Source organism: Psammomys obesus, unplaced genomic scaffold (genome assembly GCF_907164565.1).
Source record: "Psammomys obesus unplaced genomic scaffold, mPsaObe1.curated_primary_1811, whole genome shotgun sequence".
Lineage (NCBI taxonomy): Eukaryota > Metazoa > Chordata > Mammalia > Rodentia > Muridae > Psammomys > Psammomys obesus.
The window spans coordinates 2228815-2254924 of record NW_026596064.1 but is presented as its reverse complement, the minus strand read 5'-3'; the positions used below and the strand labels follow the sequence as shown (position 1 = coordinate 2254924).

Here is a 26110-nt window from a genome sequence, read left to right as displayed (position 1 = left end):
CGTGGTATCTCTTCACAGCAATAGAACAGTAACTAAGACAGGGTCTCTATATGTTTTGTCACAGGCTGGCCTCAAATTGCCACTACGCCGTGCCTTACTTCAGTATCTTGAAAAGATAAGTACACTTTTTTTTCCCCTTCTTATAAACATTCTCAGCCCTTTCAGAATTCACCTAGCATGAGGACCACATTAGTGTTGGATATTTGGGTCTGGGTTTTCTTTTGGGAGATGTCATTGTCACTACCCTCCTACCCTGCCCCTTTCTGGATTTTGCTTAGGATTTAGGGATGACCGAACTGCGGGTCCTTCCCCTCCTCCTCCTCAAGTGCACAGACTTGTTCTAAGACTCAGATGTGGTGTGTTATTGGTTTGTACATGCTAGCTTCTGGACAGGAGTTACAGCACTGAGATTTTTCATCTGTTAAGACACATACTGAAGCCCGGCGCGGTGGTGCTGAAATCCCAGCAGAGGCAGGTAGATCTCTGTGAGTTCGAGGCCAGCCTAGTCTACAGAGCAAGTCCAGGACAACCAAGGCCACACAGAGAAACTCTGTCTTACAAGACGAGACGAGACGAGACGAGACAAAACAAAACAAAGACACATACTGAAATGTGTTTATGAGGACTAGGGATAGTGAGCACACACAAGACAAGTGTGTTCTGTGGCGGTCATTACCCTCTCGGCACACCGTCGGCGCCAATTGCACATCTGTTGGGCTACATTTGGCTTGTGTGACAGACTGTGGACAAGGCTGTCTGACCACCACGCTGCAAGCTAGATGTGGCAGGCTCATGACTCACCCCTCCTGGATCTCCCAGCTCTGACGCAGAGGCAGCGCTGGAGGAGGCCGTCAGCGCCGAGAAGGCAGGAGGAGCTCACTGGCTGGCAGGCTCTAGGTCCCTGGCGGGGGCGGGGTCTGCAGCGGGGCGAGGGGAGGGGCTCTGCGAGGGCCCCGCCCCCGCCCGGCGACGACCGCGCCGCGCCCGCCCAGTCGGCGCGCGGGGAGGGCTGAGCGCTGCCACGCGGGGAGCGCGCTCTCCGGCCCGGCCGCGGCATGCGCGCGCTGCTCGGCCTGCTCCTGGTGTTCGGCGGCTGCACCTTCGCCCTCTACCTGCTGTCCGCGCGGCTGCCCTTCGGGCCGAGGCTGGAGCCGGCCGGGGAGCCCGAAGGCCGGTGAGTGCGTGGGGCGGCGGTCGGGGCGGCGGCCGGGGGCTGGGCGGTGATGCCGCGGGGGCCCTCGCGCTCCTCCGCACGCGCGGTCGCCTTCCAGCCCCAGGCGTCACCACCAGCGTGGCTCCCCTGCCTCAGCCCGCTTTCCCACAGCGGCCAGCCTTCGGAGGTGCAGCCCGGACCTGGGGTTACGAGGCTGCGATCCGGTCTGTCCTCTTCCTGCCTGACTCTGCTCTCCATGACAGCTGGGCGAGTCCGGAGGCAGAAGAGTTGCCGGGCGGGTTTCCCCGTGGCTTCTTACTACTTACAAAGTGCATGAAGTGTGCCTGCCACGTTGCCGCATTACCAAGAGGCTTAACTGGCATGTCGAGTATCAGGACAGCTGTTTTCAGTCCCCATTCCCTTTTACTGGGGCTGGAAAAGCTGCCTTGTGGACCTCGGAGGGTACTCAGGGGAACCAGGAGGGGTTGCCCAGTTTCTCTCTGCTGGAGCAAAGAACTGTTGAGAGAGCGGAGGTTGTCTCTGTACTGTGACCCTTGGACGGGCTTCACAGCGCACCAGACCTAGAGCAGAGTGGAAAAGGTTGGCTTCAAGCCCGCCACCTTATCAAGAAAGATGTATTTATTATGTGAGAGAGAAACTACCCCGGGAGGCCTTTTCAGTGACGGAACTGTTGTTTTGCCCAGTACGTCTGGGGCAACACGACGTCTAAATAGTTCTGGGCTTGCTGGGGAGGGGTCTCTTTGAAGGGAAGGCAATTTAAGATGTTCAGCCTTGACTGGAGATGAATATGCTTGTGCCTTTGGACAAGATCAAAAAGGCACCGGGGGGTAAATCAGTGCTGGAGCCCATGTCCAGCACGGTGAGGCTGTGGGGGTCCAGCTTATATCCCCTAAATAAGTAAAGAGGGAATTTAGTGCCTATCCATTGCCAGACCCTTTTTAGGCAGGGAAAACGAGGCCCACAGTCTCTCCAAGGTCACACAACTGGAATATAGCAGAGTGAGGGTGTGTTTATACACTTAATCTGGGAAGACTCGCTGAGCAGCTTCTTTAGGCACCAGGCTTCTCTGGAATCCACGTGTCTTCCGATTTTCCAATCTCTAGGTCACTGTGGTTCCCCTCAGATCTAGCAGAGCTGCGAGAGCTCTCTGAGGTCCTTCGAGAGTACCGGAAAGAGCACCAGGCCTATGTGTTCCTGCTCTTCTGCAGTGCCTACCTCTACAAACAGGCCTTTGCCATCCCTGGCTCCAGCTTCCTGGTTAGTAGCCTGCCCTCCTTCCAACCAGTTTCCTTTTCTGTAAAGTGTGGCTGCTCCTCCAGGAGGAGGATGAAAGGAACCCCGAGTGTAGGGAGGTGGGCATGAGTGAGCATGCAGCAATATGCCTAGTGCAAGCTTCCTGTTGTCCTGCTTCCGTCTCCTCCCCCAGGACCTTATTCTACTCCAGGTTCATCTTCCATCTCCTCAAGCAGATTGAGGGCTAGACTCGGGAAGAAATGGAGATCTGTCTGAGAGAGGGAGCGAAATGTCAGAGGTCAGGGCTGAGTCCTTGGGGTTGACTTCCCCTTTGAGCTGAACCTGCTTCAGGGCAAAGAGCCAGCTACTCGGTGCTGTGTGGCCTTGGTTGGTGAGGGCTGCACACCTAGAATTGGGGTGCCTTTTAGTCCTGCCTAGTGCAAGCTTGGTTGTGAGGCTGTCTCTCACACGTAGGATGGGGGAGAGAGAGCACAAGACCCAGGGTCTGGAGAGGATGCTTAGGGCCTAAGTGTGTACAGCCATCCCGCCTCACTGCCAAGGCCCCCTCTTTTGTTGGCTTACCTTTGCTCATTAGTTTATCTACTTGTTCACGCCTTTTCAAAGACTTATTTCTGTATCTGGGTGCATCTGTGTACGTGTGTATGGGTTCCTGTGGCGGTCAGAAGACGGCACAGATTCCCCTTGGAGCTGGAGTTACAGGCGGTTGGCAGCTGCCCAGTGTTGGTGCTGGGTCCAAACCCTGGTCCTCCACAACGGCAGACGCACCCTTAGCTGCTGAGGCGTCCACCCAGGGTCTCACCCTGTAGTACAGATGGGTCTGGACCTCATTTTCTAGCCCAGGCTGGCCTTGAATTCAAAGCAATCCCCCTGCATCAGCCTCCCAAATGCCGGGACTGCAGGTGTGTGCCAGCACACATGGCTTTTCCCATGTGCTTTCTCCCGGATCCCGCGTTTTGAGGCAGGATGATATCTCCCAGCCAAACCACACTTATGAAGTGTTAATTAACTTTTCCATCTTTGGGCAGCGAAGGTCAATTAGAACTGTCAACAGGGAAGCCCAGTGTGAGCTTAACTAATCAGATGAGCAACAAAGAGAGCATTTTCCATGGATTACTGAAGGTATACCCATGGTCTGTACAAGAGTGAGAATAGCTTGGGAGCTTCCTTCCCTTTCATTTGGTGCCCCAGTGGCTGCAGGATAACTGTGGCCCTTGCCACAGCTGGCTAGTATCTGCACGCAGTCTCCTTTGTAGCGTGCCAACGCCCACCGAGCTCTAGGCCTTGACCTTATAAAGGCAAGGGTCCCAAGGCTAGGCTTACAGTTCAGGATTTCATTCACCTCTCTGAAAGTGAGGGGGCATGGCACAGGACCAGCCCACTGGCAGGTGTTCTCGAGGCTGAGGGCTTGCTCTCCTCGCAGAATGTTTTGGCCGGTGCCTTGTTCGGGCCGTGGCTGGGACTTCTGCTGTGCTGCGTGCTGACATCAGTAGGGGCCACGTGCTGCTACCTGCTCTCCAGTATTTTCGGCAAACAGCTGGTCGTCTCCTACTTTCCTGATAAGGTGGCCCTGCTGCAGAGGAAGGTAAGGTGGGGGCACACCTGTGTGCTAGGTCCCCGAGCATCAGCCCAGGGTCTGAGAGGAGTCAGGAGCCGGGATGGCTGTCCCACGTGCTCCCTCACCCTCCCTGGGAGCTGGGAAGCATTCTCCTGGGGGGAGCACAGCGCTGTGTCCAAATCCTAGCTCCTGTCCTTCCCTGCTCTGTGGCTTGGGGTTAAGTTTCTGACTCCTCTGATTCCCAGGTACAATGTTTTTATTTATTACCTTATTTTATTTAGTTAATTGTGTGTTGGTGTGTGTGTGCATGCGTGTGCGCTGGTGTATATGTGAGCGTCTGTGGAAGCCAGCGGTTTGCTTCTGATATCTTCTTCAACCACTCTGCCTTGTTTTGTGAAGGGCCTGGGGCTCACTGGTTTGGCTACAGTAGCTGGTCAGCGAGCCTCACGGGTCTCCGTCTCTGCCCTGGGATCCCGGTTTGCGCCACTGCCCCAGTGACATGGGTGCAGGTGACCAGATGCAGAGGCTTGTGCTGACAGGCCTAGCACTTCACCTCTGAGATAGCTCCCCAGCCCAGTTTTTTGTTTTTGTTTGTTTGTTTGTTTGTTTGTTTTTGGCCCCAAACTCGAGGAAGCCCTGTTTCAGCCCCCTGAATTTGCCAGCAAGTGCTGGGACTGTAAGTGTGAGCCACCCAGGCCAGCGGGTACTTGCGCACTGTGGGAGGGGCTGGGGGAGCTGTCCAGCTTCAGACCTGGCTGGAGAGCAGCTTCCAGGCCTGACGCCGGGCTCTCTCTGCAGGTGGAGGAGAACAGGAACAGCCTGTTCTTTTTCCTGCTGTTTCTCAGACTCTTCCCCATGACGCCAAACTGGTTCTTGAACCTCTCGGCCCCGATTCTGAACATCCCCACGGTGCAGTTTTTCTTCTCAGTGCTTATCGGTAAGATGGGAGGAGGGTGGGGGTGGCCCTGCCCTCCATCTCGTGCCACGTGAGTGCCTACCAAGAGCATCTTCAGGCCTGGACTTGACGAAGTTGTCTCTTGTCCTATCCATAATCTCTGGCTCGATTATGGATCCCATACAAATACTTTTGGAACGACCCAGGAAGTTTCGGCCCGTGTCCACATTTAGCTTTTCTCATGTGCCCGCTGTGGTTGAACACGATCATCCCTATAAAGCACGTGACATGGCTCCAAGAAGTGTGAGCACATCTGAAGAGCTGGCAAAGAGCAAGGCGCTTCCTTCTTGGCACCAGCCCCTTTGACTAAGAAGGGGCCTTGGGGAGGGCTGGCGTCAAGGAGGCCCCCCCCCCCCCCCCGTCTGCCTTCTGAGAACTACACGGCCATTAGCAAGCCACTGTCCTTCAGGAATCACTTAATGGTTAGAGCTGCGGTTAGGAGCGGTGTTTCTTGAGGTGTGGGCTGCAGCCTCCTTCCATGGTTCAACTTCCAGGTTGAAGTGGTACCGTCCCACCGCCCACCTGAGCGTTACCTTCTCTCTGCAGTAAACCAGCCCCTCCTAACCACAGGCAAAGGGGCTCAGACCTTTCTTAAACGTGGAGGGAACGGTGCTCAGGGATTTGTGTCCAAGTAAGCAAATGGGCAGCGGGGCAGGTACTGTCAATAGGGGTGTCTGGGAGAAACGGGAAGAAGCTGACCACAGCCTCTCCTGAGTACCGCAGCGCCTCAGCCAGTGGGACTTAACAGCTTGTCATCACTGAAATGGCACCAGCCGCAAAAGACTCTAGAGACAGATTCCTTCCTGAGGGCCAAGCCGCGTGACCTTGAAAGGTCTGACCATTTCCTCCCATATTTCACTTCTGAGATGCGGGCTCCTGGACGGTACTGCAGAAGCAAGGAACGGGGGATCTCTGAGGCAGAGCCGAGGAATGCATTTTGTCTCATTATTTGCTTTGTTTGCCATGGCTGTGTTGTATAGCCTAGGCTGCCCTCACACTTTCAATCTTTTCGCTTCGCATGCTCTGTTCAGCCCGACTTAGGTGTTTTGTTTTGTTTTCTTAAACATCACAGGGTTCTTTGGTTGTTGTTTCTGCTTTTGAGCTTGCAGTCTAGGCTGGCCTTGAATTTGTTGCCATTCTCTGCCTCAGCTTCCTGATTCCTCAGTTATTAGCATGTGCCACCAAACCTGACTCTGAGGGACTGTTATGCCATCTGGTGCCCAGGTACAAGATAGACTTGGGAGTCCGGTGCTGTGCTGAATTCTCAGAGTGCCGAATATACAAAGTTATACTTTGGAGAAACTTGTTTTGTCTGTCAGTGTTGAAACTCTTTAAGGAACACTGAAAATTTCATGTTGCTGAGCTTCTCCCATTTGGCTCCTGAGTCCCACCTTCAGCAGGTGTACAGACTTAGCATATCTCTCTCTGCTTACTCTCTGAGTTATTAGTTTTTTTCTACATGATAAGTAAATTTTCCTTATTGTGATATATAGATATATATGTTTTCCCCCCAGGGAGTGGGGAGGTTTTGAGACAGGGTTTCTCTGTGCAGCCTTGGCTGTCCTGGGTCACTTTGTAGACCAGGCGGCCCTCGGGCCCACATCGATCCGCTTGCCTCTGCTCCCTGAGTGCTGGGACTGAAGGCATGGGCCACCGGCACCCAGCACTGTGATGTGTATAGTTGAGTGGCCCAACCTCTGGCTTTTTTATGGTCCAGGCAGGTATGTGTGGGAAATGTGGGGAGGAAAGGAAGGAGGTAGAATGTTCAGGGTTTAGGACTTGGACAGACAGCTGGAGTCACTGTTCTGAATTCCTATCCATCACCTAGTGCCATTTCCCACCACGCTGCCCCACTAATGGACCGTCCCCACATTCTGTTTCCCAGGTTTGATCCCATACAACTTCATCTGCGTGCAGACAGGCTCCATCCTGTCCACCCTCACTTCTCTGGATGCGCTCTTCTCCTGGGAAACTGTCTTGAAGCTGTTGGCCATTGCCCTGGTCGCTTTGGTTCCTGGAACCCTCATCAAAAAATTTAGCCAGAAGCACATGGCGCTGAGCAAAACAAGCAACACTGGTCGCCTGGATAGCAGGAAGGACGCGTGACATAGGTTCCGTGTTTACCACAGCCCCGGACTGTGCTGCTGACCTGTGTGGTGGGCATGCGCCTTTTAATGTCCTCATTGTGTTTTCATCACCCTCAAAAGGCGATCCGGACAGCGCTCTAGTGTGGGCTGAGGCCTAGTAGAAGGGCACTCTGCTTGATGGTCCAGTCCTGTGTAGCAGCGATCTGTGAAATGGACAGCTGTCTAGACAATCTTGTCTTGGTTCTGTCTAATAACAGAGGACTCTGGCAGGTTTGTCTCTTGCCAGACCCTGAGATGTCTTGAGATGCTGATGGCCTTTTTGGACAGGCTGTGTGACAGCGTGCTCCTGTTAAGTCCCTGTGGATGTTAGTGTCAGACTGAACTTTGACCTCTGTTAGTCTCTTGAAGTGTCTTTGCTACCTTTTTGCTGATAATCTACCTCTCCATAAGCCAAGGGAAACATGACGAACTGCCTAGGACTTACATGGCTAAAGTCCAATGATTCCTGCAGTACCCCTGTTCACACAGACACTTCTGTCCATGTTCAAGCTCCTTGTGGTTGTATGTCTTGGTAGTTAAGTGGATCTGAATGTGATTAAATATGAATGGAGCCAGCTTTGTGTGTTCTGAATGTGTTCTGTAGAGATTCTTCCCCACCCGAAGGCCCTGTCTTATCTCAAATGACCATCTATATTTTCTGCCTGGGAACCCTTCTACCTCCTCCTGCGGGGACTAAGGCATCAGTCTGTGTGGCTGTCAGCCAGTGCACCCTATGAGGGTTTTTTAGTTTTGCCAGTTGAGAAGAACAGCCGAGGAACAGTTGTACTTTTTAATTCAAAGAGGGAAAGGTGGTGTGATTGCCTGCCCATTTTCAGTCACTTGCAGCTATCATTGCATCTTCTAACTGGGCCACTGGGTTGTGGACCCTGGCACCTGAGCTGGTCAGTCTGCAGGCTTGGGCCTTGTGGGAACAATTCATGACAGGGACTCGGCAGAGCCGCCCTCTAAGGCGACACCCGTGGGCTGTTGTGTTTGTCTCAAATCTGGGCTCATCAAGGCCTGCTGTGCTTTGTGACTTCTTGGGTGTTCTCAGGTTTCACAGTAAGTGTGCATTTCCATGTCATGGCTTTTTTTTTTTTTTAAGGCGTTTATTAAAAAAAAAAAAAAAAAGTGTTTTTTTTAAAAAGAAACCTTTCTAATGAGGGGGTGGAGACTGTGCTTTGAAGCCAGTGGTTCTATATCACATTGGAAAAGAGAGGGAAAGAAAGAAGAGGGAGTTTTCTCCCCCTTTGCCTGTGTGGCCCCTCCTCTTCAGGCTCCCCAGATGTGTGTCCCTGGCAGGACTTTGCACAGTGTATACACACAGACACAGGGAAAGAGATTTCCCAAACCCATGGACATAAACGTTCCACAATGAAGACAGAACGTAAGAGCATATCTGTACATATTGTATACTCACGACTGCCCTTAGCAAAGGGACCAGAATTGGCTGAAAACTGCAACCCAGAAGGCTGGCTTAGCTCTCCTGTCCCAGCAGGCTTCTGACCAAACCAGCCACTTCTCATTTCCCTCTTTTGGCTTCTTTGAGACTGCTATCACTGGTAACAGGACAGCTGCGGGAAGGGCAGCAGAGAGGCTCAGGAAGAAGCAGAGCGCCTGCCTCGGCCTTTAGAAGACACTCAAGACAAAATGGAAACCACAACGTTAGTGGTCGTCACTGACGTGTAGAGTCCTGGCTGCAGAACCAAGCCTGCCTTTCCCTAACATCTTGGCAGGGCAGCTTGCACTACACAGACATCACCTCTAGGAAAAGACAGGACCAGGAAACATAAGGTGTACTTTTGTTTAATTTCATGCATTGGTTTGTTTTCATAATCATTCTTGTTCCCATTGCTGTTCAGCACAAAACCAGAGCCAGTATCTGAAAACAACACAGAGCAGGGGACCCAGGAGTTCAGGAGACTACAGGGGAGAGAGATGTGGGAGTTCATATGAGACTTAAGTATTAGAAACCCATTTGCTCTAAATCAATAGGAACTCACTGTAATAAATAATCAGAGAGGAGAGATAGAGAAGAGAGAGGGAAGGAGGGAGGAAGAGAGAGTGAGCAGACAGTGCATACATTAAAAAGACGCAAAGGGCTTCCCATGCTCTGGAGGTGGGCAGCCACTGGGGTGGGGTGGTCACACGTGGCTGGACAGCAGCCTGGGGCCGGATGACAGTGACCCATCCCGCTACACAGTGGCCTGGAAAGCGACTGCGATCCTGCTGGAAGCTTCCTTACAGTGGCCTTCATATGCTGAGGGTGTGGCACTGGCATCCTGCCATCACACCTTTGCCATGTGGCGTTTCCCACAGCCTAACCCAACTCTTTCCCTGTTTCTGAGAGCTACCCTCTTCAGCCACCTGTCCCTGAGAAATATTCTAGGTTCCACCAGGCCCTTCCCTTAGCAGAACGAAGTTTAGCTTTCTTGTTTGAATGGGCATTTTCAGTGCCAACTAAGCCATGCAGATAACCAAATCAACAGGTCCAGTGGGCCAGTGTAGAGGGAGGTGAGGACATTGGGACATTTGTTCTATGGCATCAGCAAAGAAAAAACCTTGCTGCCTGGAAAGGCACTGAATCCATACTGACAGTTGAAGAAAAGTCTCTACAAAAATTTCACATCATTCTCACAGCATCTCAGGAGGAAGCGAGTAACGGATTACACACCTGAACCTTCTGTCCACAGACGGGGGAGAGTGTGCTCACATTCAGTGGAGTGGGCAAAGAGATGTGACTGCTGGTTAGTCAACTGGACTGTGGTCCAAAGGGAGGGAATAAAGGCAAGCGGCCCTTGCCTGTCCTGGCACATCCCTGCCAGCCGTGGGGGTCTGTAGGGAGACCGCTGGCAGGGTCCTGTACTCTCCCATCAGGGAATTCAAGATCTCGGATCATCTTTAGGGAACAATTATGAGTACGGGGCTGGGCTAATGAACACCTTGCACACCAGTTCCAGCAAGAGGTGAGTGATGCTCTGCTCTGGGGTGCAGCGGGGCTCAGCAGGGGGCAACACGGTGCTCGGTAAAAGATGCAGGTCGTGGTGTGGGGTGCAGGGGTGGTGTGGGGTGCAGGGGTGGTGAAAAAAACATGGTAGATGCGGAGCGCGGCAAGAAGTCCTTGGATTTGATTGTTTTAAAAAAAGAAAACTGGACACGGGAAGGAGAGCTCCAGGCCCTTCCCCTATTGGGCTACTGACAGTTGACAGCTGTTGGGGGAGGGAGGTGCTCTTTTTGTGGAAGTGGCCCACTGTTAATTTCCCACGCTCTAGTGGATGGCCCACACACGTGCATACATGGGGCCACTAACTGGAGTTAGTCACCGAAACAACAACCGCAAGACAAAAGCCTCTGCCCACCAAACAAGAATGTGAGGTTGGGAGGGGGATCTTTTAGATCGGATATGGAGGGGGAACGGACAGAAGAGGATCACAGTTCACTGTATACATGTACAAAGTTCTCAAAGATTTTTAAAAATATAGATATGATTAAAAACATTTGAGACGAGGGCATGAGAGAAAACAGTAAACCAGCAGATCAATGGGCACACATTCCCGCTGGGAAGATGTCAAGGCTACCTTGAGGGGCGCCTGATGAGCCTGAGACAGCAACATGGAACCCGCCTCCCCCATTGCCTCCATCACCCTTAGTTTAGCACAGTGGGGCCCTGCAGAACTACTAGACAGCACTTACTCAGAATGACTTTAATTCCAGAATTAATTTGGTGGAGCTAAAGGCTTAAAATACTCAGTTTTCACACAGGCCACCCAGGTCACCTTATGTCACCTCCACTGTCCTGGGCGGGCGCTCCCACAGTCCTGCAGCTGGCTCTACGCTTAGTGTTGGGGGGGAATGCTTCAGAGTGTGCAGGCCTTCCCCAGCCCCTGCTGAGCAATTTTAAGAGGGATTTTTTTTACTCAGGGATATGATCTAGACAAACAGAAAGAAAAATCCAGTGCTTGATTGCAGTACAAAATGGAACTCGTCTTGGTAGGCAGTCAAAACCAGCTGGACGAAGACACCCGTTCAATCAGGGGTTCAATCAGGGATGAAGCCCAAAAGCAGCCCGGCAAGGCTCCTCAGAGCACCACAGCGTGGCGGCAGCTGACCGCGCTGAAGAACTGGCCCCTGCGTTCCCTGAGCGCTCCACTCTGTGTTCTTCTGACGGCTATGGTGCTTTTAAGGAGACACGCAATCTGAGTTGCCTGGCTCTCACAGGCAGGTCGTGGAGGAGAGGCAGGTAGGGACTATTTTTCCCTTTCAGCCATGCTTAGAACCATTCTGTTCTGAAACCGTGATAATTCTCCTAAAAATGTGTTGACTCTCCTCCTATTCTAATGCTACAGAGAATGCCTGGAGTCCGCACCGCACCCCCGGCATGCTCATACCCCTTCATTCAGGTATGGTGGCCTCGGTGTGGCACACAGGCAGGGTGGGAACTCAGAAGGCTGAGGAAGACTGAGGTATCGGGTGGGTTTCCTGGGAGGACCAGACAGAAGTGGCCTTCATGTTTCACTGTGGCCAGTAAGGTGTGCACACAACTCGACAAACGCCTGGCTCTGCTCTGCGGTGGACAGAAAGAGTCTCAATTCCAAGGAATAAGGGCCCCGAGGCCGGAGGACGAGGAACAGTGCCTCTGACATTCTCCAGCCCTGGGCCCCCAGTGCTCTCAGAACAACATGTCTGTCACAGAAGCATATCACAGCTGGACTTGTACAGGGCTAATCTTTCTGCTCTTCCCAATCTGTGGGACTCAGTGGGAAGGAGATGACTCACTTTGCTGTCCACTCTTGAAATTACCTCACAGGTCCTCAAGGAAACGCTCTGTCTTGCCGTCTGAGCATTACATCTCCTTTTGCCTTCATTATACTCCCGTGATTTTATTTCTAAGACATTTTAGAAAGTTTGTAACTTTTGAACTACTTGTTTATCTACTTGGTCATCTGCATATTCAGGAGCTTTTACAATCAAGTAAAAAAAATCATAGTGTACCCACTGAGTGTCAGGGCAGAGCACACCTCCACAGACCACCGCTGCAGTATTCAGGAGACCAGGGAATACACTGAGGAATGCCAGGCACTCCAAAGGGCAGCTCAGTCCCCGGGCCTTCACTTAGGACCACAAAAGTCCATAATAATTCAAGATTAGCAATAAACAGTCATTGTGCTACATCATAAGCCACACCTTCTGGTCAACAGAAAATTATGACAATATAAAATAAAACAAGGATAATAATGCCATAACTTAAGCTCTTTTGTGTAGTCCTGCTACAGTTCATACAAAATGGAATAATTTAACAAAACAATACTGCTTTCTAAGGACATGTTCCTTCATCTTTCCTATGAGCTAAAAATTATAGACTAAATTTTAAAATCAATGTCTCAACATAAATTGTAAACAAAGGAGGGATCAAACAGAAGACCGGCTCAAAGTGCCCCCCTGCATTTTGTTTTTGGCTGATGCAGTCAGTGACACCAGGCCCAGGACCTTCCCATTTGGGTTGGAATGTCTTAATACCTAACATCCTTAGAGGATGCAACACCTAGCCTGTGAGGGAGGTTGTTTGGCAGAAGCCTGCATTGGAGACATAGGAATCGGGCCAATGTGTGTGTATACAAATTCTAAATAAAACATCTTTAAGCCAGGCATGGTAGTGCCCACCTGAGACCCCAGCCCTCAGGGGGCTAGGACACCTTTCCTGCTTCAAGCCAAGGCTCCACCAAGTACCTTGGGGTACCTTTCATAGCCAAGGACTCTGAACACAGGAAGAATCACATGCTTTTGAGAAACTAAAGTGATTCTAATTCCTGCTTAGCATCAGCTGTTCCTTCTACGCATATCCTAATCCAAGTAAACAAAACTGTATTGATTCAGAATGAAAAAAAAATTTTTTTACAAGTAGCATTTAAAGAAAATATGGCGAGAGGGGTCACCTTCTGCAGGCTGCTTAACTCTGCCTTTTATGCTGGAGAGCTAGACAGCCACCGGAGCTTCCACGCTAGAATGAGATCACAAACAGAAATAGAGATGGTTTGGGAGGGGACGTGAATGCACGCATCCTAGCTGCCATCTGTGTGAATCAATATGATTCCAGTCGGTAGACAGCCTGGGTCCAGAGAGGGGTGGCGCCATCTTGCTCAGAGAGCTTGGACACAGCTGTTCCGAGAAGGAGCTTTTACAGGTCTGTTTTCCTAGTATTACCAACACTCCTCTTTCCCTCACCACTTTATCCCTTTCAGGACCCGTTCTCCTTCCTAAAAAAAGTGACCAAACCATCAGAAAGGAAGGAAGCTCCTTGGGAGAAATGGCACTCGGGTCCAAAAGCCTGCACTGGTCAAGGTTGTGACGGTGGCAGCATGAAAAGAAAAGCATTTGCTAAGGGCTACCAGATTCTGCTTAACGTTCAAGTGAAATGGCTTCCAGGTGTGCAGCCGCAGCTCTGTTTGCTTTCCTCCTAGGGGGAGCACATGCCCTCCGAGGCTTTGGTGCTATGAGATCGCTCCTCTTCCCGGGCATTCCCATCCCTCAAGTGGACAAGCTGGTTGAACTTAATGTGGCTGCATTTCCTTTGGCTTGTGTTTTAACTTGCTGAAACTGGTTACAACTCTTCAAGTATGGATGAAAGACCTGGTCTTGCGTTCAAGCTACAGTGACACCTCCCAGCCCCACATATTGTTGCTCCTGGAGAGCAACATTTCCTATCCTTTTTTTTTTTTTTTTGTAAAGAAATTATTGTGTCTGTGTATCATATATAGTTCACTCTTTACAATACAAAGTGTTAAAATGTCCAACAAAAATAAATATCAGTGTTACAGTAGCTGGAGTATTCGGTACAATAGATCCCTGCCATTCTTGATTGAAATGCTCAGTGAGATGTAATTTCATTTGGGTATTTTTCCAGAGATTTGACAAGTCTCACCTTCCTGCCACTGGGGCTTGAGGGAGGAGTCTAGCGCTGGAGAGAAGTCGAGATGCCAGTGTCTCCAGACTTGAGGGAGGGCCCTTGTCACCAAGTGGCAGAGCTGTAGTTCTTGCTGGTCCTAACTGTGGCATCAGAACACTCCCCCTCTGAAGAGTCACAGTCTGAGTCTCCAAACTGCACGGGGTTCTGCAAAGTCCAGGCAAGAGCTCTTAATTCTTCTGCAAACGTCAGTGGCTGGCGGCATTCTGACCCTTCCCACGTGACATCCCTCCCCCCTCCACAGCCCTGACTGAAGGTGAGATGAATACATCTCATGTTATAGGAGCTGACAAAGACAAATGGGGCTGGGCCCTGTTCTTGGGAGGGTGCTTATAGAGAAAAGAGCTACATAAAGGTGGTCAGGCTGACGGTGGCTGTGGCAGTTGGGCCAGTTCTCCATCCCCTCACTTCCATAGAATCCCAGTGTCCCGGGGTCCAGTTACTGTAAGCCCTTTACACCTGCTAGTTCAATCTACTCACCTGCTGAAAGAGATCATTTCTCATGGGTTTGACAGAATCACATTTTACAGGTAAGGAAACTGAGGTCTACCTTCAGAGATGGTAAGCAAGTTCCCTGAGGTCATGTGCTAGGCAGAGTAGCTGGGGCTTGCTTGCACCTATGCAGTCTGAGTCCAGGGTTTACACTGGCTCTCCAAAGGCTGTACTAGTCTACATAAGAAACAGCATCTTCTGTGCTGTGGCAGTGTCTTCCAGAGAAGAGCAAGGGCACAGAGGTAGAGAGGGACCCAGTCCCTTAACAAGACTGGGAGACAGGGTGAGGAGGAGGTGCGGCTTCCTGAACATTTCATGTCTCTGCCTCACTAGTGAGACCTTATTATACTTTCTGTCCTTATTCAGGGAGCCCCATGGCTATGTACCTTTATGTGAAGGCAGTATAGATTTTATCTACTGAGTAAAAATTATGAAGACCCTGAGGCACGAACATACTTGTGCTGGTTCGGTTTTTTTGTTTGTTTGATTTTGTTTTTGTGGACTTGATACAAGCTAGGGTCATTTGAGAAGAGGAGACCTCGGCTGAGAAAATGCTTCCATCAGACTGTGGACTGTTTCTTCATTAACAACAGACAAACAAACATAAAAAGAAAGCTGAGCAAGCCATGGGAGCAAGCCAGCAGGCAGCCTTCCTTTCTGGCCGCTGCTTCAGCCCCTGCCTCTGCCTGGCGATGCTGGACTGTGAGCTGCCAGCTGAAATCAACCCTTTCCTCCCCAAGTTGCTTTTGGTCACAGTGTGTATCCCAGCAACAGAGAGCAAACTAGGAGACTACTCTAAACCCAGAAGAAGCCGGAAGGGCATAGTGGGGTGAGGAGGAGGGAGAGGTGCTCACCTCGTAGCCACGCTCCTCGGCGCACAGCTTGCCCAGGGACATCTGCGTCTTCACGCGCCTTACAGCGCACTCCTTGTCCGACAGCCCGTCTGAGTGGGAGGAGATGTCGATGGGGGCCTCGGGGGTCTGGGACAGCAGGTCGTCTAGCTTCTCTGCCAGGCGGTCTTCCTGTCTGTCAGCGGACTCGTCCGGGCTGTTCGAGTGGTCACTGGTGTTTCCTTCCTCCCCGTCAGACACAGAGAAGTTCTCGGAGCTGAAGGTTGAGTAGGACTGGCAACTGCTGATGCAGCGGTGGGGCCTGCAGACAGGGAGGACACGCAGACTCAGCCCGGGGAGGAGTGTCTCCCTGTTGGCCAGAGGGGCAAGAGGACTTTTATCGCCTGCCCCAGAAGAAGGCTGCAAATCGAGAGGTAGAAGCCTCTACAGGAGTAGAGAGGAGCTATGGTCTGAACTGCGCCCTCTCAGATGCCCTACTGTTTACCCATCTCTCCCATGCAAGGACACAGGAAGAAAGTCGCTTTCTGCAAGCTAGAAAGAAAGCTGTGGTGAACCATGAATGACCTGTCTGTGAGCTCGGGCTTTCCAGCTTCCCCAACTGGGAGAAATGTATGTTGTTCCATAACCCCCCTCGTCTGTGACATCTGACTGTCTCAGCACGGACAGACTATCTCAAGGAGGCCCACTAGAAACCAGCCGTCCCCACAAACCAGTGCCACCCATCCAAACAGACTTTGAGTTCTGAGTGTGACTGCATCTGGATCCATACTCCTCACTGTGGAGTTCTCTGGAAATGCTTCTGCTGTGGGGAGGCAACTGTCAGACATGCTGACGGAGGACGCCGGCACTCAGCTCACTTTCCCCGGACAGCGGCTGCTGACTGGCCCCTGGGAGAGCCTTGTGTAGTACTCAGGGGCTTCTCCATTACACTAAACGTAGTCACAGGCTTGTGCCAGCCTTACCTCTGTCTTCGAGGAAATTCCACTTCACTGTCCACTTCGCCTTCCTCCTCTGAGGAGTCATCTCCACTCTGAGGAGGACAGAGAGAAAGGAGCTTTGTTGATTTTAGAATCTCCCCTCCTCCCCATCTCTCATTGCCCCTAACAGATTTAATTTTCTGTGCAGGGCTTTAGTGACAGCCTGTTGATGTCTTTAAGCATACATCCACATCTGGGTAGGGGAGCCCACAGCTGGAATCCTACCACTCCAGAGGCTGAGACTCGTGGATGAGGACAGCCCAGGTACACAGTACGTTCCAGGCCGTCCTGGGATATTGATTTAATGAAACACTATCTTAAAAACAAACTATAAAAAAACCAACCAAACAAACAAACAAGAAAACAAAACAAAACAAAAAACAAAAACCCAAAGCAAAATCCCAAACAAAATTAACAAATCCCCAATCCTAAAACAGAGCAGCCCAGACCAACATATGGATACCCTCCCTTTAGCAGCAGTGTGCCCCGTTTCCATGACAACAGGCCCCTTGCCAGGTGCTAGAAGACACACATCATTCCTGGTGCCTTCAGGAGGTAGAGACCACATGCAGGTATTCAGAGAGGAGTGGGCAAGAGGAAGCAGTGGAGGTCTTGGATTTGGGTCACTGTCCTGTAACTCCTGCCACAAGCGGCTCTTGGATTTTCATAGAAATTCCACCTAGAAGCTGCTTTCCAGTTCTGCAAAGGCAGGCGAGTGCTTTCCTCTTTCTGTGTCAATCGTTTTGCCACTAATACTGCAGCTATGCTAAGGCACTCGGGGTTTAAATGTCGGATCATTCCTTATTCATACTCAACTCCGGGACAGCGTTTCACTGAAGGTGCGTATGTCATGACTCTCCAGTTTTTAAAGAGGGTTCTCCAGGCATCGAGTCCTGTTGGTGGGGACAAGGTGCTCTGGCCAGGACTGCTGAGAGGAGCCCTGGGGTCTGTGGCTAATGTGAAAGGCTCTGCCGGTGCATGGCTGACAGCTGCTCTTCCCAGAGGGAAGACCTCATCTGCCACCAAGGCAGAAAATCAGGCAACTATACCCTGGATTACAGTCTCCTGGGAGCTGACTGGACCTACCCACAGAGCCAGTGGGAAGGATCCAAAGGTTGGGAGTGATTTACACTTTTTAAAGCCAGTTCTAAAATATCCCAATCACATTCATTGTATTTTCATATGCATTATTTTTTCTTAAATAGGAAAGGAGTTAGTTGTCCTATTGCCAGGATGAGCAGCTATGTTAGGAACCCGCTGAAATGCATCTTGGGAAAGAGAAGCTGAGCTGCTGTGGAGGATACAGTGAACATACTGTGTGTTCTAGGGCCTACATAGCCACAGATGGCATCAAAATGATGGTAAGGTCACTCAAAGGTATATGTGACCTTGGAGTGACTTAAGAAAAGATGTGAGTTTCTTTTTTGGGTTGATGAAAGCGCTTTAAAATTGGTCGTTGAGATGGTTACAGAACCACTGGCATTGACCCAGGCCAAGGCGGGCAGGATGGCTGGGGGCAAAGGCATCTGCCATCAAACAAACCAAGGTGGGTATGGTGGTGAATGTCTATAATCATAGCACAAAGCAGGCTGAGGCAGAATTGTGAGTTTGAGACCAGCTTGAGCTACACAGCAAGATTCTGCACCCCACCCCCCAAATCCAGCCAAACCAGACCAAATCAACCACCTAAGCAGCCAGCCAGCCTGTAAGCCTAGAGAAGGACTCTGTGTTGCCGGCAGGGGTTTCGGGTGCTGCAGAACGAATTAGCTCACAGCGAGTGCAGCACCTGCAAGCACCAGGAGCCTTGTCAGGCGGCAGCAGCACATGTCGGGGATGGAACAGTCCTCAGCTTCAGCGCCTCTTCCGTGAAACATCTAGTTGGCCAAGCATACTCATCTTACACCTGTTCTTCCCTCAAAAGTGATGATGAGTAAATAAAGCAGTGTTCACAATTAAGTTTTTACCATGTTCCAAATGCTTCTCACAATGACCTTTGTGAGAAGACCTGAGCAAGACAAGCTAACGTTTTCAGCTGGCTGCATTCCAGATGCCATTCTAGACACGTTAACCCATATAGTCTTCAAAACAGCCAGTATGGCCGAGTCCACTATTGGGCAGGTTCACAGTGGTGCTAGGTGGACGACCCTGGCTTTGAACTGTCTGACTCCCAAGCTTAGGATCTTCACACCCCAGACGACTGCCAGGCAGCTGGCAGAGGAGACAAACAGTTCACGATTCAGAACTAGCTGGGTCAGGATGGTTGCTAATGTTTTCTAAAGAATATTGTAAAGAGCATTAGTACCAAGGGGTCAGAAGCATAGGTTTTAAAAGGCTATGTAAATGGATGCAGGAAACACTGAATGACAGTTTATATTGTGACTTCTCCGAGGCCATGTTTACATTGCACACCAGGAATGTAAACTTAGGTCTAGGACAACAGATTGTGGACATTTTGACTCTGTGCCTTAAATACATGGTTATCCCAGGCTTTCAGTTAAGTAACACCCCGTCCCCCCACTGAAAATATCCTCCCTGGCCTACCACTGAACACCTCCGAGGGAAAAACATCAAAGAAACATCTGTGTTTTGTTCCTCCCCTTTTCCCAAATGCATCCTGTGAATGTGCAGTTTTATAATGTACATCACACGACTGACCCTGGTGACCTTGGATGGCAGTGACAGTCTACTCTTGTGATCCCTTACCTTCTGAAGGGGCCGTGTCTTTTGAGGTAGCATTGGGGGTGTGAATTGATGAGAAACACCAGATTGACAGCCACTGAATCCATTTGCCTCCATTCTCTCAGAGCTTTGGGCGTTTCCTGAAAGAGGATTGTGTGCTGGTGAACTGGACCGGTCTGGACTCCTCCCCACTGGCTCAGTAGTGGGAACATCTAAAGAGTGTTCCGGCCTGCACTGGAAACAGGGATCGTAGGGTTCAGCCTGACAACAGCCCCAGGGTCTGACTTGGTCCTGGCTGAGTTCAGAATTTCTCCAGCAGTCTGCTGCCATGGCTGTGGAGATGAGGTCGGGGCTGGAGCCAGGCATCTGTCTTTGAGCATGGTTGCTGAGCGGGCTCCGCAGGGCTGCTGCTGGGCCAAAGTACCTCAGGTTATTGGCACAGGTCGCAATGTCCTGCCCATGCGTGTTGAGTCTAGGGTGGCGGCTCTGAGGCAGGGCAGGAGGGAGTTGCTGGTTTTGCTGCTGGAGAGGATCGTGCGGATGGACAGAAGGACACTGAGCCTGAGCGTGATGCAGGTGGGTGGGGTGGGGTGAATTCTCCTGGGCTGGCTGGCTTTTTAAGATTGCTGCAAAATCATTATGGCTGCCCCTGCTATTCCCTCGGCGGTGACGTGGTTTGCTTCGATATCGGCTCTTGCTGCTTGAGGTGGACATCTTGGGGCTTCCAGACAGAGGCGATGCAGTGGGACCCGCTTCTGTACTAGGGATGCCTTCAGATCGCAACAGGTCTGGCCTGGGAAGGAGAGCAGATTTGTTTCAAACGCATCAAACCATGCTTAACCCTGGGGTAAAGTACACCGGGCTTCACACACTTTTGGATTATAAGTCTGCAGTGCTGGGATCAAATCCAGTGATGGGTCCCTGCTAGCAAGCCCCCTACATTTCAGCTACACCTGTGGCCCTGCACCCTTTGCTGGTATTGTGTGTATGTTTGCTTGAGATAGTGTCTTACTCTGTAGCCCAAGCCAGTCTCAAACTCTTGCCAATCTTCCTGCTCCAGCCTCCTGAGTACCGGAACTACTAGAGTGAGCCACCTTCCTGGCTCCACACACCCTTTCAGTCAGCATTCACGGACACATGGATTTTATCCAATGGAGACAGCAGATATACACAACCGGGCGGGTTAATGTACAGGACAGCACTGCTTAAAGGAGCAGAAAGTGGGAAACAGTCTAAAGGTCTATTCACAGTGATTTCTTTTTAAATTTAAATTTATTTGAATTATTATTATGGGGAGTATATATGGCGTGTGTGTGTGTGTGTGTGTGTGTGTGTGTGTATGTGTATGTGTGTGTGTGTGTTCCACAGTGCATGTATAAAGGCTAGAGAAAACTTTGGGGGTTGCTGGTTCTCTCCTTCTACCATGGAATCTGGGGACTGAACTCAGGTCATCAGGTTTCTGTATTTTTACCAGGTGAGCTGTCTTACCAGTAGCTTTTATTGCTCTGGATTCTGAGTCACTAACTTACACACTCATTCTTTACAGTTCTGTTCCACAGGTCTTCACTGTTTTCCCTGTGATCCTGGCCGTCAGCTTGGTACCTTGCAGCAAGGTATGGGTGTGGTCTAATGATATACCTGGGCATGCTGCCCATCACAATGAAAAGGGATAGGGTAACACAGAACAAACATCAGGCTCAATAGGCAAGATCTAAGGGGTTCAGTGAGTTTGGCCTAGACATGGTCTCCTGGAAAGATGAGACTATATTTTATCCATCCTTGTATATGACAAGAATGATTCCTGGCAAAGAGTCTTATTTACAACAAGTACTCAATAAATCCTAAAGGCAAGCAGGAAAGGTGGGAACAGAGAGGGAAAAAGGACCCAGGAGGTTAGGCAAAGGCAGCAAGAAAAGGCTAGTGAGAAGCGACAGTGGGTTTCTACTTTTTCTTCCTTTTTTTGAGACAGGATCCCTAGCCCAAGCTGGCCTGGACCTTCGCTGAGGACATTGTGCAAACCATCCTGCTTCCACCTCCTGAGTACTGACAATTGCACACGTGTGTCGCTGTGGTGCACATGCTGGGAACTGAATTCAGGGCATTGTGCATGTCATGAGAACACTCTACCAACCGGGCTAGGCCCCCAACCTAACATTCTGCTTTTAATCCTCCCGGGAGGAGGCCCTACTCAGCTGTGTTCCAGTACCTACAGGGCCGGCATGAGGGTCCCATGCAGCGGGAGCCAGAGCCTGAAAGTAGATCTCAACAAGCTGTTCCTGAGCTGGGTTCAGGGTCACTTTCTTTCTTGCCGGCCAGCGCTGTGTGTTTGGGACCAGACATGACACAATGTAGGAGGAGTTTTTAGAGCTGGGAGGCCCACACGTCCCTTTTCAAACAGCGGAAACGGCTAACTCTGAGGCAGCCTGACGCGATGCGGTGGTGCTGGCTGGGAGAGGGTAGGCAGCAGCCCCCTCTGCATGCTGCCCTAGCCCCTCCCAACTCAGCTGCAGCATCTGACACACACCCCTGCAAGCCCCAGAGTGCTTCGGACACTGCTGCTGGTCAGCCTGTGCTGGACCTGGTGGAAGACCAGGGGCTTCTCCTGAGACACGGGAGCCCTCTAGGGCTGGGTTAGCATGCACTTGCGTGGTAACAGGCTGTGGGGATCCAAAGGAGAGTTGAGGAGAAACTGTCCCGAGTCAGGCAATGTGCAAACCCCACAGAGTGATCTTGCTCTAACATTTCACAGCCTGCAGAACTCCTGATGCTATGTAATGTGCCTGTTTCTCACTATTATATCGGCACTCCATAACGGCAAGGTTGGCGTTTCACAAGGGTTGGCGTGTCATCATCAAGCAGAGCTGATTCTTTGACCTGGGGGCTTTTACTCCAGGGCACAGTTCTCTCCCACCTCCGGCTTCTCTTTCACATGGACTCCTGTGGAAAACAGGCTGAGAGGACCTACCAGGAAACTGTGATGGCCAAGAGGGACTCTTAATAGAAGGACTACCTCCATCAGACTTGCCTGTGGGCATAACTGTGCGGTATTGTCTTAATCGCTAATGTAGGAGAGCCCCACCTTCTGTGGGCTGGGCATTCCTAGACACTGGCCTGGGCTGCCTAAGAAAGGCAGCTGGATGTGAGCCTGAGGGAAAGACAGGAACCAGTCAGTATTCCTCCATGGTCTCTGCTTAGTTCTTTTCTCCAGGTTACTTCTCGAGTTCCTATCCTGGCTTCCCTGAACTATGGACTGTAACCTGTAAGCTAAAAAACCAAACCAAAACAAAACCACCAAAAACCAAAACCACTCTTTCCTCCCCGAGTTGGTTTTGGTCAATGTTCTATCATAGCAACAAAAGCAAATGGAGCTCAACTCCCTTCTAGTTCTTGACTAAATGGTGAGCTGGAATTGAGAATTCAGATGATGACTGGTCTCTTTTCTCTCTGACCTCTCCCAAGATCTCTGAATGACTTGGAAATGACTGAACTGTCTAAATAACCTAACACTTCTACCCATGAAGGTGGCTGACATTACAGTGCCTGGCAGGCTGCCTGCCTTGGGTCTGGCTCTTGGGCTCTCCTACTAGTGGTGGCAAACTCTCAAAGAGTTTTCATGGCCAGCTTAAAAGGAACATCAACTCCTATTTTAAGTCACATGGACCTTTGGCTTCCTGGGTACAGTTGGTCTTAAAACTGTAGGCAGAGAAGAGTCGGGCAGGTGGACTCTGTCCCTAATTAGTATAACAAGACTAAAAAGAGGGTTGTGCTAGCCGCCACTGAAAACAGCTTCTCAGCTATTGAGCAGAAGGTGGTGAGGACAGTAAGTAAATGGAAGCCTGGAATTAGTTCACGATGTGGTCATTAGGGGTTATGACTGTAGTAGCTGCTCTACACTGTTTGCATAGCCTTCTAAGAAATTCTTGACCTAGGAAATAAGGCAACAACTGGCAAGAGGGATCTCGTGAAATTAAAAAGTGTCTCCACAGTGAAGGAAACAAGTTAACTGAGTGGACAGCCTTCTGAGTAGGGTAAAAATCTTTGCCAGCTATACATCTGACAGAGGACCAATATGAAGAAAAACAAAGATCCCCAGAAAACAAACAATAAGTGACCAAATTAGAAAATAGGCTAAGGAACTGACCAGAATATCTTCAAAAGAAGAATTACAAATGGCCAATATAGACTCTAAAGTGCTCCTCGACAGGACAGGGGAGACAGCTCAGTCAGCAAGTTGCCTGACACAAACGCTTGAGGAAATGAGTTTGACCCCCAGCACCCATGTTTTCAAAAAGAAGTCAGATGTAGTGACATGGTCTTGTAATCTCAGCTTGGAGTGGGGTTGATTCGGGGTGGGGGAAAGGGGGGTGCACGGGCAGGTACATTCCTGGGTCCCACTGGCCAGCCAGCCTAGCCTACTTAGGGAGCTCTGGGCCAATGTGAGACTCTGTTTCAAAACAAAAAACAATGTGGATGTCATCTGAGGAACAAGAGTCAAGGATGACGTCTCTCCATGTGTACGTACTTACATGTGCACCTGTACTTCTGTGCACACCTATGTATATACACACAGACTGAAAAAAACAGCGTTCCACACCTGTAGACACCAAGGAAATGTAAATTAAAACTACTTTGAAGTTCCTTCTCGCCTCAGTTAATGACTGTCATGGAAACACATGTGACAAACAAGTGCTGGCAAGGCTGTGAAGAGGAACTTGGTCAGTGTTGCTGGGAGTGTAAACTGGGGCAGCCGCTATGGAAATCAGGAGGTGCCTCAAAAAGCTAGAGCTAGAACCACCACACGGCCAGTTTTACCCCACCACCGAGAATCACGTACACACTGTTTACTGCGGCCTAAAAACTCATCAACAGAAGAGTGGGTAACAGAAATGAGGTACACATACACAACGGGATTTTAGTCAGCTGTAACAAAAAATGAAAGTATAGAAAAGCCAGGAAAATGAACGGATCTGAAAAATACTATATTAAATAAGGTAACCCAGGCTCAAAGACAAATACCCCATGTTCTCTGTCATATGTGGATCTCAGCTTCAAATGTAGACACATGTATTCATGTGAGAGTAAGCATGTGTGGAGGAAACTAGGAAGGGGTCCCTGAGAGTCAGGGGAAGGACTTAGGGGAGAGGAGTGGGAGGGTTACGGAGTTCATCTGATATGAGGAGGAAGAATATTATGGGTAGAAGGGTTTAAACAGGGATGGTGAACAGAGATATTGGGGGTGGGGAGGAAGAGAGAGAAGAGAATTGTATGGAGGGTCAACCAAATCTAAGAACGTATGAAAATGCCATAAAACCCTGCTGCTTTCTAAGTTAATAAAAATTTCAAAGTTAAAAATGCATTCTTGGCTTGTAATTTCTACTTTTTTTTTTTTCTTACTGCATTTGATTCAAGTGTTACAAGCCCAGGCTTGGGACATTCTCTCCTTTCTATTAACCTGTCTGGGATGGAGCCAGTTCTCTGGCATGTGAGATTTATAAGGCTTATAGCATTTAGTAATTCTAAAAGGAGTGACAAGTATTCTGGAATGTTTTCAAGGGTGCTAGGCATTGAACTTGAGGCCTCATGCATGCTAAGCCCACATTCTACAAAGATGTATCTCCACTCTCTAAAACTGTGATTAAACCAATATACAGCAAGTATGAAAGGGGAAAGAAGCTGGGTGGTGGCGGCGCACGCCTTTAATCCCAGCACTCTGGAAGCAGAGGCAGGTGGATCTCTGTAAGTTCGAGGTTAGCATGGTCTACAGACTGAGTTCTAGGATGGCTAGGGCTACACAGAGAAACCCTGTCTTGAAAAAACCAATAGCTAGCTAGATGGATGGATGGATGGATAGATAGGGAAAGAATGGTTTCTCAAACTTAAATCTTGATTTTGAACACCAGTGCCCTAAAGGTGATGTCACGTTATTCAAACTTCACAGATGGATGTGATTACACATATTTGTTATCTTCCTAGCTACATAAGAGGTTAACACAGGAGGACATTGAGTTTGAAGCTAGCCTGTGGGCAACTACCTAACAAACAACCAAAAGTCATAACAATTCCATTCAGGGGGAGGAGGAATGATTGGTTAGGTATACATAATTACCAATGCCCTGTTTTCAGTTTTGGTGGCGAGTTACACATTATAAAGAAGAACTAAGTAAACAATGATCAAGTGTGCACAGACCACTGTGTCAAAAATCAAGAATTACGATGAACTCAGCCCTGTTCCTAAGGGTTCTAAGAATAGAAAGAAATCCCATGTGCTGTAATGATACCATTTACCCATGAGGATACTGATGTTGCCCTGGCCCAAGTCACACACTTCCTGAGCAGGGCTGAAGTCAACCCAGATCTAACTGTCCCTGCTGTATACTTCTCTTTCCTGTATCTGGTGCTAAGATAGAGTGCCCCAGACAGGAGAAGATGAGACTCCTAACGTCTGTGCCACACTCTCTCTTGTCTTCCTACTTGATTTCATCTACAGCCCAGTGTGCTGCTGGTGAGCTAGAGCTGGCCATGTCCAACCCACTCTGAGAAGGCCTTTTCACAGGTGTCCTTGTCTCCCCAGGTGTGGGATGGATGGACACAGCTGTCTCACCGCTTAGTCTGTGCTCCCGCCTTGTGAGGTGTGCCCTTCCGTTTCATAAGTTTCTCCATGGCATTTGGGTGGATTATTGGACGGACAGGGTGTCGTTTGTAGGTCCCAGGATACTTCTTTTCCACTGCTTGCTCTCGCCTGTGGGACAAGGAAAAAAATAAAACAAAACACTCCTTGGTTTTGGTAGACAGAGAGGCAGGATGGAGATTGATGGAAGAGAAACAGACTCTGATCAGAGGTTGCTAACTAGAGCACTATATTAATCATCCTCTACAGGACAGGTGGGCACTGGGGATGTGGCTCAGTAGTTAAGAGAACTTGCTGTTCTTCCAGAGGTCCTGAGTTCAATTCTTAGCACCCATGTCAGGTAGTTCAGAACTCCAGACCCAATGGGGCATAGAACTAAACAGAATTCTCAAAAAAAAATATGTATAGATGAGAAACATTTTAAAGAAATGTTCAGCATCCTTAGACATCAGGGAAAT

The 26110-nt window shown here is 49.9% G+C and overlaps 2 protein-coding genes across 8 annotated transcripts in view; one reads left to right on the top strand and one right to left on the bottom strand.

The window, feature by feature from the left end:
- Positions 1-979: 979 nt before the first annotated feature.
- On the top strand, positions 980-7640 carry Tmem41a (transmembrane protein 41A). Its single transcript, XM_055624884.1, has 5 exons — positions 980-1174; positions 2278-2431; positions 3849-4010; positions 4782-4920; positions 6824-7640. The coding sequence occupies exons 1-5, from the start codon at positions 1056-1058 to the stop codon at positions 7042-7044; spliced, it is 795 nt and encodes a 264-aa protein (XP_055480859.1). The 5' UTR covers positions 980-1055; the 3' UTR covers positions 7045-7640.
- A 1214-nt stretch (positions 7641-8854) lies between these two features.
- The window catches only part of Map3k13 (mitogen-activated protein kinase kinase kinase 13), a 146046-nt gene continuing 128790 nt past the window's right edge, over positions 8855-26110 (bottom strand). For all 7 annotated transcript variants that reach the window (XM_055624878.1, XM_055624879.1, XM_055624876.1 and 4 more), the window contains 5 exons: positions 25626-25763; positions 19049-19817; positions 16331-16398; positions 15372-15669; positions 8855-14172 (listed from right to left, as the gene is read on the bottom strand). In XM_055624878.1, the coding sequence (XP_055480853.1) occupies positions 14071-14172; positions 15372-15669; positions 16331-16398; positions 19049-19817; positions 25626-25763 (1375 nt within the window). In that variant the 3' untranslated portion in view covers positions 8855-14070. The remainder of the gene's footprint in view (positions 14173-15371; positions 15670-16330; positions 16399-19048; positions 19818-25625; positions 25764-26110) is intronic.